The sequence below is a fragment of the Carassius gibelio genome, chromosome B9 (genome assembly GCF_023724105.1).
Source record: "Carassius gibelio isolate Cgi1373 ecotype wild population from Czech Republic chromosome B9, carGib1.2-hapl.c, whole genome shotgun sequence".
In the NCBI taxonomy this organism is placed as follows: domain Eukaryota; kingdom Metazoa; phylum Chordata; class Actinopteri; order Cypriniformes; family Cyprinidae; genus Carassius; species Carassius gibelio.
Window position 1 is genome coordinate 15,310,659 of NC_068404.1, and position 12,293 is coordinate 15,322,951.

The window sequence follows — 12,293 nt, forward strand, 5'->3', positions numbered from 1 at the left end:
CAGCCTGTTATAAATGGCTTGGACCAAGCTCAACCCTTAAAGCAGAAGACAACATCTGGGTTCTAGAAAGGTTTCTGAAACCTATTAAAAAAAAAAAAAAAAAAACATTTGCTGCATAGGTATGTAAAATAAATAAATAAATAAATAAACTTTTGAATTGGATCTAAGCAAATCTCATAGGTGACCTATTTTGATCTCAAAACTGAAAGGTGTGGATTTAGCATCTATGAGCAAATGTTTTTTTTTGTTTTTTTTTCAACAGGGATATGGTACTGTAACCATTTTAGTGGGTAGGGTGGCATAACCAATAGAAACTTCTGCACAGTTTGAGCAAAAAAAGTTGGCCCAAAATTGACCCACAACCCTCGCTTGATTCCTGCACACGAAAAGAGATGCATCATATCGGCAAAAAAAAAAAAAACTATTAGTCCATGTTTCAAGGGAACGTGGACATTGTGCTCGTTTTGGCAAGTTAAGACATACAAAGATTTTCATGGACGTGAGAGCTCTAATTGCTTCTAGCTTTATCTGGAATTTATCTGTATTGTCACAATGAAATAATGAAATAAAGGTTTCATGAACAATTTACACAGAAATTCTTTCCACTCATATGTTATGTTTCATTGTCTGCTTATCAGTACACCGCGATTATCTGTCACAGCTCAAGGAAACATGATCATTTATCAGAGAGCAGGTCAGAGCCATTAACAGGATGATGGATGATGAAGCCTAAAGCCATGATGATAACATATTAATACAACGCCATGATGCAGCTCTAGTAGGGTTATATGAAGAAACTGTTCTATGATCAGTTTTCCCAACATCTATTGACCAGAAAAAGTCTAGAAGTATCTTGGAGCTGATAAACAGGGATGAAATGTCTCCAAAACATTTTCAAGGGCGTGACTGATCAGAGAACAGTGTGAGGCAATCTCATCTGCTTCAACCAATCAGATTAGAGGCGGCTAATGAACAAAATCAGTCAAGTAATAACATGAATTTCACCAGAATTTGTTTTCATAAGCCCTGTGTGTACAGGTTTATTGTCAGACAAAGTCTAATTAAACTAACCAAACAAGTTTTCCAGACTGAGATTCAGATTTCTAAATTAAACAGCAAATTCAGTGGAAATCCCCTTTAGCAGGAATGAAAAATCAGCTTTACAGGCAATCTTTCACCGGATAAGAATAAGTAGAACAAACAGCGCAACTGGTGTTAATACCGTAAGTATTATTCTATGCAGGAAATATGGGGAAAAACTGAAACTGTCAGACAATGTTTGTCAAGGTCAAATTATTATAATAAATTTCAAATATATAATAACCCGGACTACAATAGTATGATAAATTGTCCTTACTGACCACCAATACCAGTAAATAATGTTTAGGATTAGTTTAGGATTGCACATAAGAAACCAGTAAAGCAAAACCTGTACAGTGGCCTTTGAGAAACAGATCTAGTTCATTTGGCATTAAAAAATAAAAATATTCACCTCAGGGACTCCCATTTTCCTGCAGGCGTCCAAAAAGCTTTCCACATTTCTGCGACATTTAGCCATGCTAAGCTTGGGCTGAAGGTTTAATGTATCCATATACAGATGTCAAGAGAGAGAGAGAGAGAGAGAGAGAGAGACAGAGAACAGGTTAACAAACTTCAGGCTAACAAACACATGCTCTATCATTCAAATGTTGTTGTTTTTTTAAGGAAATTATTACCATAGTATTATTATTTTTATTCATCAAGGACGCATTCAACTAATCAAAAGTGAAAAAAAGTGAAAAAAAAGCGAAGGGCTCATGACCTGAGAAACCAAAATTCCCCTGATCTTTTCACATATCCTTTGATTGATATGTACTGAGTATTTATGCATTTTTAACCCTAATGGCAGCACCCATCTGTGAAGGACGTAGACTGTCAATCAAACATCTGTTAGCCAATCATAGCAGTGGGTGTTTACTTCCAGGTCTACAATACGCCACATCTATTCAAACTTATGCCTTGTCCAAATACCCACACTTGCTGTCTTGGCCACTTGAGAGCGCGTGCGCTCCAGATCTTAAAAACGCCGTGCAGTGCAGTGGCCTTAATGCACACTAAATCCACACTATCTCAAATACCACTCCGGAGCGGTATTTAAGGCTTAGTGTATCCCATCATGCATCACGTGGAAATAATTCGCAAGACTTTTTGCCAAGATCGAAAGAGGTCAAGGAAACCTTTACAATGTAATTTATTATATTAATAATAATTAGACATTACATATAATTTGGTACTAAAACAAAGTGCTACATGTTTTAATGGTGCCAAGGTGAGTATATTTATTTTGTGCATCATTTGCAACTGCTTTTTATCACTTAATTAGAAGCACCAGAAATTAAAATGTGTCATCTGTTATAGGGATTACTGAACAGATATTAAAAATTTTATTTTAAAATGTAAAGTATTGAAAATAAAAATGAAAACTCTGTAAACACATTTTTACAACACTACAAGTGTCCTATCAGGTGCTGAAAAGTTGTACACACACTTGTGGTCTTCATCCTCACTTGAACACTTGGGCCAAATACAGGAAATATGTCATTTATGTAGTCAAGTGATCAAGACCGCAATTTACAATTATTTAAAATAATAGTATTTCAGAATATTACGGTTGAAGCCTTGGTAAGCACAAACACTTCTTTTAAAAATATACATTTAGAAATATAACTGACCTCAAACATCATGAATGGGAGTTTATAGTGTTTGTGTAAATGTGTGGATAATTGAGAGGTGACTCACCACTGCAGGGGATGGGACATGGATACTGGCTACTGAACGCGGCCGGATGTGATTGACTAGGTGACAAAGCACGACCCCATCCATGAGAGAAGAGCCCAGATCTTCAGGAAGAACTACTTTCAGTCTGCTCTCAATACTCTGGAACAATCAACATGATTGGGAAATAAATTAAACATTGTCATACAAATATTTTACAAAAAAAAAAAAAACATATACAGTAGCTAAAATAATATGGATATTTGTGTTATACAGTTAATTCCCATAGTTGGCTTCTGTGTGAGTGTGTCTGCATACCTCTCGTAGTTGCTCTATGAGCTCCAGCTCCTCTCTGAGCTGCTCCATCTTCCTCCTCATGGTGAACTGAGGATCCACTGATTCCAGAGTCTTGTGCGTCCTGAAAAACACTGTCACACAACTGAAGCGTCACCAGCCTGCACAGAGCACATTATATCTCCTGTCTTACTCTCACATGCATAAAGACTCACTCTAAATTAATCACTTTCTTTTAACGTCACATTTTGGGATATCCCAAAACTCTAAACTTTAGGGTAGTGTCAATTTTGACATGAGGGGATTAAACAGTAATCAAATGCTATTACTGTTGCCATTGTTACTTTCAAATGACAAGCTGCCTTTATTGTCTATTTACATCACAATGAACATCCAGAGTTCTTAAGGGAATGTGACAGCTGATAGTGTCTTTAGTATATGATATTTCTTCACAAGGGGGAGCTCTAGACATGAGAGAAAGAAGAGGGAGCTTGAGAAAGACAAGAACACAATGCTTCATTCCGTTCCACACATCTGAGTGTGTTTCTGTAGTTGCATAACCTCTCATCCTGTGGAGAAATGAAAGAAAGATGACAGTATGTTGGGAACATTAAAAGGATGTTATTCCAGAACATTTCTCCAGCCTAGCATAGCAACACTAGCTCAACCAATGGTGTGAGTTTGGGGGCGAGGCTATCTGCTTGTGCACCAATAAAAAAACAGGGTTGTGTTTGGGGAAAGCTGTTTGAAAACAGTCATTTTTTTAAAGCTTGAAGCAAATTAAACAATTTGGCTTTAAGCAAAGTGTCTTTCCTCTCACATTTTCTTTCTCTCAATGTCTCGAAACTCTAAGAGCAGCACACATCCTAAACCAACTTTGTGTTTGGCAGAAATAAGACTCGTTAACATGTTTACTGTTAAACTGTGTGCAAGGGACAGCAAGTATTCCAGACATTTATTGACAAAATGTGCACTTAAAGACACTTCACAGACAGAAAAAAAAGGAAAAGACAATAATTTCTGACGTCCAAGAGGAAGTTACAAATTCTCCAAGTTTTGTAGTATAGTATTTCTCTTGTGGACAGAAATAAACTTCTGTAGAATAATCTGATTATGATTTTAACTACCAATAAGGGTGGAGTACAGTGTAGATATTTTACGTTTAAAAACATTTCACAGATTTATTTGTTTAGATTCCCGTAAAAAGGAGCCAGATTCCATCTGGGTTCAATCAAGTTTTAATATAAAGTTTAATACTACCATTAGTACAGAGCTATTCATTAGTAAACTGTTCTCTCGTTCCATCATTCCCTCTTCCTCTTTCTCTCTCGCAAGACGATGAGTAAGTACAGATGTCTCCTGGCAGTTTTTCATCCTCTGAAAGCATTTCCACTTAAATGGAGGTCTGATTTTCCCTCTGGGGCCATTATCTGTGCTTCAAAATAGCAGCTCTATAAATACACACAGCTCCATTTAAAGCCACTGGGCCACCCCAAATTTCAGCTCAACCACATCCCCTCTCTCACCCCCGTGTCTTAAAAGACCCTGCAACACTGCACCACAAACCTCAGAAACACTTTTTCTTACTTTCAGACACACAAAAAATTGTTTACACATGATGAGTACAAATTTATACTAAGCTAAAAGAAACAATTCACCCAGAGATGCCAATTCTGTCATCATTTACTCACCTTCATACTTTTCCAAACCTGTATGACTTGACTTCTTCCATGGAACAAGACTTGATATTTTTCTGTCCATACAATGGAAGTCAATGGTCATCAAAGCTCTTTGGTGATCAACATTCTTCAAAAGATCTTTTTTTGTGTGCAAGAGAAATAAATTCATACAGGTTTGGAATGACATAAGGGTGAGTATATGTTGACAAATCTTTCGCCGGCTGCTAGTGAATCATACTTTTTCACTTTGAGAAACAATTTCTTCCACACAACTTAACAAAAATATTCAAATTCTCTCAGCCAAATAGGAAATGTCAGTCAGTAGTCTGAAGTATTCAGACTTCTTTGAAAAACAACTGTTGTTTTTCAATTTTGATTTTAAAGCATTAAAGTGCCCCATTATGCCTTTTTGAATATTACCTTTCATGCAGTGTGTCATGTAGCTGTATGTGAACATAAACTATCTGCAAAGTTGTTAAGCCGAAAGTGCACGATAAATAAAGTCTATAAAAAAGGAAGGAACAAAGAGTCGGCTCACAATCTCCTAAACGAGTCATTAGGAATTTGAATCTTATTCTGTTACGGCTCTACATCATGAAGTAACACATTTGGATAATGTCTGCACTCGTTCTATGTCGCCAAAAACAGTAATATTTCTGTGTGGTTAACATCATGTTGAGAAGACGCTGTAACCTATGCTGTAAATATCTTAGAATTACCACAAACTTGTTAACACTTGACACTTACCACTGAGAAACATCCTGCTGTAGTCGTGCTTGTGATTCGGTCTCGTGTCGATCAGCTAGTTCAACCATTTCATCATCAGACTCTAGTTCGAATTGGTGAGGCACAATCTTTTCTCTAGGGCTGTCATTCTATCATGGAAATGGACGTTTGTTTCTTACACATGCTATACATGGTAGACCAAACCAGAGCTAATCTCTCTTTGGCTCTGGACCAATCACAAAGGACTGCGCCATCTAACCAATCACAGCAGTGAGGGCTCGTGGAAAGGGGTAGTTTTGAGAGACTGATTATTTCTCACAAGTCATTTACGAATAATTTAGAAATTAGGTAAAATTAAATCTATTTTTTAAGAAAACTAAGTGTTTTCTGGCCTTGCATGCATGTAAACTTGTTTTAGGAGACTCATGAAACAATATTAGCAACCTTAAATTGGCATAATAGGGGCACTTTAAAATAAGAAAAAAAGGTGGACAGACTAAATGTCTACATTGTCTAAGGAATAATGAGAGTAATGCTTGCCCAAGAAAAATCAGCTGCCATCATGCTAGGGTAATGTGGGTGGTTGCCAGAGTGTTGCTATGCAGTAGGAAGTTACAAAGCAGTTGCTAGGTTTTTTTGGATGCTATAAAGCATTGCTATGTGGTAGCTAGGGTTTTCTGGCTGATTGCTTACCAGCCAAAGTCAAAAAATTCCACTCCCAGAAGTCTTTGCTTTTCTTACTCCAGTAGCGTGGAAAATGAGTTACATATTTTATATTTCATATTTACAATTAAAGGCTTATTCAAATCTCTATGATAGTGACTCAAAAGCTTGGCAACCACCACTAAAAATATAAACTAATAAAGAATAATATAAGAATAAAAATACCCAAAACAATTTAATCTATACAAAAAAAACACAAAGAGACTAATTGCAATGCATGTGATTGCACAGGACGATACATTGAGCAAACCTACCACTGCTTGGCATGTCTCCTTCAGCTGGGCTAGGGGGCGTGTCTCTACCAGTGGGCGAGGCCTGTGTAAGGGGGAGGGGACAGGGCGGAGTCGAGCACGGCACAGAGGGTGAAGCTAGATGTAGGTATCAATGTTAAGCATAGTGCCAATAGGAGGAGGAGCCAAACAAATAATTTTTATTGGAAAACCACAGGAAACAGGTAGGAGTTTCAGGTATCAGAAAATAGGAGGGTGCCAAGCAACAGCAGTGTAACAAAAGCAGACAAGCAAACAAGCAAGCAGCAGTTCAGGGATACAGATAAATAAAAGGGAAGAGAAGGAAACAGGAAGGTATGCAAAGCAAAATGACACGTAAATACAGCACAACAAAAAAAAGAGAAAATATTAAAAACAAATTCAAATGTTAGTAGAATTTCAGTACCAGTTTGTTGGCATGCTGTTAAAGCACCTGGTACAAATGAATATCATTTATGTTAACTATCAGACTCGGGGCATGATATTGCTGGTAATGTTAGACAAAAATAACAGATCATAGATAATGATGCAAATGCTAAACTAGATGTTAGAGGGGAAGCAACAAGAAGCATCTAGGAAGCTAAACAAACAGCTACATGAATTAAACCGCATCCAGATGAAGCAAGCTGTTTTTTGTATTATTTAACAATAATAATGAATCTCTGTGTAAATACAAAGAAAATACAGGACATATTCAGTTACCATGCGCTCTTTCTAAACCTATTCATATGCAGTTTAGGCCTTGAAGCCAAGACAGCTATATGAATGGATAAAAAGCCTGACTGTAATATTGTATGGTTTTTATGAGCTTGACAGGATAACAGGTGTTGGCCACAGGCAAAAGGATCTTTATACACAAACACTTCCGCCCTCTTACTACTGAAATGTGATGATGATGAGAGAGCTCAAGATGTGCACCATTCTCTAAAGTGCAACGCCACCCATGCCAACCTCACCATCAAAATGCCAACCAGCACGTTGGCACCACGTGTGTTAGTAAAACAACACAGTTCTCACCTGATCTGGGCTTCAGACCAAAAGGAGGGGAGCTCAGTGTGGGGCTGGAAACTGGGTTTTTGTCTTCACTCTGGTAAATGACAAACACATTCAGCATAAGTGCACTTTACCATTTTTAAAAAGTAAAATTTCATTGCATAACATCACAGTGGTGTAAAGCCACAGTAATATTAAACTATGAGTCAGCAAAAAGATTTACCTTGGTAACTTGGTTCTCACAACTATCACCTGATCCTTCCTGGCCAATCACGTCACCCTAAGAGAGAGAAAAAACAGTCTGTGGGATTCTTGAGATGATGTAAGACGTTAACAGACCAGCTCTTTAAACATAGTCAACAATGCATCACTGTTCTCTGCTTCCATATGACTCTTTGTCTTTCCTTCTCGAGTCTTCGTTTGTTTGTTTTCCCCCTTTCATTAGATTAGAAAGAGAATTACATGATTCTCAATCCCCATGTGAGTACATTTACTTTGCTTTAAATCTATGATTTTTATTCAGTCTAAAATTGTGATTTATGAAGTCATGGAGGTTACATCATGGACTGCGATTTTAATAAACTAACACAAATGCATCCAGCAGCACTCACAGTTCAAACACTGTGGAATTATGCAGAATGAATTGGTAAAATGCTAAACAGAGTACTTCACTCTGTGGTAGATGACAGCACAATCAAATTCTAGTGTTATTGCGAATGATTCACCAGTGCACATTATTCCAAATAAATTATATTTTAGCCTTTGTAATCTTTAATCAAAATGTAATAACTTGCTTTTCCCTTAAACAACGTTAAAGGGATCGTTTCCATTCTGTCATCATTCACTCACCCTCATGTTGTTGCAAACATGCTTTCGTCTGCAGAACATAGAAGATATTTTGTCAAATGTTGCTAGCCAAATACATTTCTCAAAATGTTTACTTTTATGTCCCACAGAAGAAACCAAGTCACGAAGGAATGCCATGAGCGATGAGAAAATTATATTTTTGGCGAACTATCTCCTGAAATATAAACTACAATGCTAACCAATAGCCAATATATATATATATATATATATTTGTATTCTGGTATGGAACACCTTCTTTTTATAATTCAGTCACTTCCAGATGAATAAAATCAAAAGAATCAAAAACATTGATTTTAATGAACAAAAATGCAGAGGCCATGTAGAACATGTAAATGGCAGTGGCTCCAATTCCGTGGAAATCTGTGCTGTATTCTTTGGAGATCTGTGTACAGATTCTGCGTGGGTCTGCTAGGAATGAGCTGCACGTTTACAAAAGCACAACTACAATGAGAATGAGATCACCAATGCACAAACCAAAAGCATGTATGTGGCAGCTACATCTAAACCATTTGTTTGGGCAATTCAGTACAAAGTGCAATGCATACAAATGACAAACACATTTGCGCCAAATGATGAATCATTTCTGAGATGAGCTGCATTTTTTATAACATTATCCCCACTTGACTTGCACACGTTGCCCAAGTGTTCACCAGTCAAACAGGATGCATCTATAGGCTGGATGGCAGGACTAGTTTGTCAGATTACCTGTTGTGCCAGGTGCAGGGCATACTGTTGACATGCGAGCTGGGCCTCGAGCCGGGCCCGTTCTAGAATGTACTGTCTCTTCCTCTGGAACTCCCAGCATTCTCCAGGAGCCGCCTTCAATGATAATCACGGCTCTTAAGACCATCAAACTATGACACTAACCACAGCACACATCACGCTGGTAAAAACAGCCCGGGAGTTTAACTGGATAACAACACACAAGCTGCACGGCTAACCAGAACTACTGCACAGCATGGATAATTACAGTTAATTACAGTTTTAATAATACAAAATATTTTCTTATCATCCAAATAATTACATCACAACACTGCAAAGACATCTACAGTACATACACAAACGGCAACACAAAAACTACCACAACAGACCACTGCACAAAGAACGCACAACATACTTCACACTTCAAAAGTTTGGGGTCAGTAGGATATATATTTTTTAAATAAATGTATACTTTTATTCAGCAGGGATACATTTAACTGAACACAAAAAATAAAAGCACTGATAATAATAAGAACTATTTTTCTGTTCACCAAACTAACATATTAGAGTGATTTCTGAAGAATCATGTGACACCGAAGACAAAGGTACAGTAAAATCATCACAAAAACTAAAATATATTTTAAAATCTATTAAAATAAAAATAAACAGTGATTTTAAGCTGTAATAATATTTCACAATATCACTGTTTCACTGTCATTTTTATCAGCTAAATGCAGCCGTGGTGATTCTTACTGCTTCTTGTAAAAACATTCAAAAAATCTTTATCAACCCCAAACTTTTGTAGATTAAGTATTTCAAACCAAACAGTGCTTTGTAATCAGATCAGAGAGGCTACTGTCTTTAATTATGAACAGTTTAGGTGAAGGGAATGGATTTTTGCAGCTGCTCTTCAATGAATGAACGTCACAAAATAACTGACATCACATAAACAGTCTAAAAGGTATATGAAAGACAATCCTCCTGGGAAACTGGGAAACTGGTCTACCCTTCAACAATAGCCCACTGATCTCTGAGGAACTCGAGAGAAACACTGCAGTCTACAGCGGCACTATAAAGAGGGAAACCAACAGGAAGCTTAGAGGAACCAGTAAGGTCCTCATGTACATGTGTCTGATGTTAACTTGAGACACTTGTACCAGCGGTTTACCTTAGGTGTCGCCTGACCCTCGTCACTCTCTTGGCCACTGCAGAAAGACACGAACAGGAATGGGGTGTTGATGAAACCCGTAACATGTAAAGCAGCATCTGAATGTATTTCTACTACTACTGTTCTGTATTTACTGTTAAACATTTGAGCTGTGAAGTTGTAACTTACTTGAGTGACTCATCTACTGTAGCCATTTCCACAGGATAGAGCTTAATACCAGAGAGATCAGTTGAGTTCATGTTAACCCTATATACAAACACAAACAAGTTCAATCAATAGTACTTTTCACAACACACACTGTTTAAAAAGCAGCTTTACAGAAAACCATAATGTAATGTATGTTAATAAATCTTCAGGTCTTATAATTGCATTTAATAGATCTGGACAATATCATTTATCATCATTAACATGGTTATCCTACCTGTTAGGATCCTGTAGCATCTCCACTGCTTCCTTTAACTGATTGATCATGTTAACCTTTGACCTGTTGGACCCAGTAACATACATAAGAATGTAGAATTTAACTAGTGACCAAAATCAAAGAAAGACAGAAACACAACGATACACGATTAATATCTGGATATAAACGTACGTTTGTTCTGAAGTCCAGTTGTTGTCTTCCTCTATCCTGAGGGGCTCATCGAAATCCGCACCTCGAGCCTTCAAACACACAAACACACACACACACACACACACACACACACACACACACACACCAACTTCAGCTGCAATCTCTATCATGTGACAGCAGCCTAAAGGCCTAATTGGCTAGAATTGAATGAAACAGATTCACCACCGCCTGTCTGAAAGGGTGACGCACACGCAGATGGGAATACACACACACAACGCCTTATATGCCTTAATGTCCCTCTAGAGAAGACGTGGATGACTTCACAAGGGAACTGCTAATGCACAAATATCACTGTCTGCACCAATCCAATGATGCAGTGAGATGTTATCAGATAATCTAACAGTTACTGGAACATAAAGCACTTTGCCAAGAGAGGCAGATGAAAAATATGACAAGAAAAGAATGGAATGAAGGGAAACTGGGTAGATAAAGGCAGAAAAGAGAAGAAAATGATGTTCAAAATACTCCAGCTGGGGCCCAAACTAGGACTTTTCAACTATAATGGGCAACAGCCAACATTACATAAAAAGCACAATCAAATTAAACAAACAACAGACCTAACCAGTTTCAAATCAGATATTCCCACGAAATTCTGAAAAGTGGGATAATTTCTCATGAATCTTTCAAAGCAAAAAAATAAATAAATAAATAAAAATACCCTATTGAACATTTCACATGCCTGTTTTCCATTTAGAGCAGTGTTTTTCAATGAGGCCCAAAAAAAGAACTTAAATGATTTAAAATAAGAATTAAAATAACTAAACATAAACAACTACAAACAACTGCACTTTGTCTCCAAAGAACCAGGCTTAATTTCATTTGATTTACTGGAAAAGTCAAAATGATTGAAATATTAATAAAACTCCATGGCCATTTTTTATACAATTTACAAACACACATTCTTCTAGATATGCCAAGCTCTAGAAAATAGAAAGTGCCCTCCATAAGCACTGGAACAGTAAAGATAAAATTGCTCTGTTTGCTGTGGCGTCAATAAATCTATAAATGTGACTAAAAGATAATTATGAGACAAAATTACAGAATGTCACATTTTTTATTGGGTGTTTCAACACATAAACGCACTAAAAAGCACTTTTAGAGTTTCATCCACTTATCTGATGTGAGCATAAGTATTAGGACAGTTGCCTCACAGGTCTTTCTAAGTGTTCAGCTGTGTCCTGTTGCATTAATTCTTCAGACAATAAAAGTAAGGGGATGTGTCTTATCAGTTATATCCATTTCTTCTGCATTCTGAGTCTTGCATTCAATGATGACACAAACCAGGATGAAGAAGAGGGAGCTGACTTTGAGAGAAAAGCAAGCAATTTGGATGCTAAAAGAAAAGAGGAAGTCAATTAGAGCTATAGGAAAAACAAAGGGCATGGAGAAATCAAGAGTTTGGAAACCACCGGTGACATCAGCAACCAAAAACGACCTGATCGGCTGAGAAAAACAACAGCAGTTGATGACAGACAAATCATAAAAGC

At 37.2% G+C, this 12,293-nt stretch overlaps 1 protein-coding gene across 8 annotated transcripts in view; it reads right to left on the reverse strand.

Annotated features, from left to right (window-relative positions):
• Window positions 1-12,293, reverse strand: part of lrch1 (leucine-rich repeats and calponin homology (CH) domain containing 1) — a 69,345-nt gene that overhangs the window by 7,302 nt on the left and 49,750 nt on the right. For 2 of the 8 annotated variants that reach the window (XM_052564770.1, XM_052564773.1), the window contains exons 10-20: window positions 10,768-10,835; window positions 10,597-10,659; window positions 10,344-10,421; window positions 10,176-10,212; window positions 9,011-9,124; window positions 7,662-7,718; window positions 7,463-7,532; window positions 6,431-6,544; window positions 3,073-3,182; window positions 2,779-2,916; window positions 1,493-1,570 (exon numbers count right to left, since the gene is read on the reverse strand). In XM_052564770.1, coding sequence (XP_052420730.1) covers window positions 1,493-1,570; window positions 2,779-2,916; window positions 3,073-3,182; window positions 6,431-6,544; window positions 7,463-7,532; window positions 7,662-7,718; window positions 9,011-9,124; window positions 10,176-10,212; window positions 10,344-10,421; window positions 10,597-10,659; window positions 10,768-10,835 — 927 coding nt within the window. The remainder of the gene's footprint in view (window positions 1-1,492; window positions 1,571-2,778; window positions 2,917-3,072; window positions 3,183-6,430; window positions 6,545-7,462; window positions 7,533-7,661; window positions 7,719-9,010; window positions 9,125-10,175; window positions 10,213-10,343; window positions 10,422-10,596; window positions 10,660-10,767; window positions 10,836-12,293) is intronic. The other 6 variants (XM_052564772.1, XM_052564776.1, XM_052564771.1 and 3 more) reach the window with 3 other exon arrangements.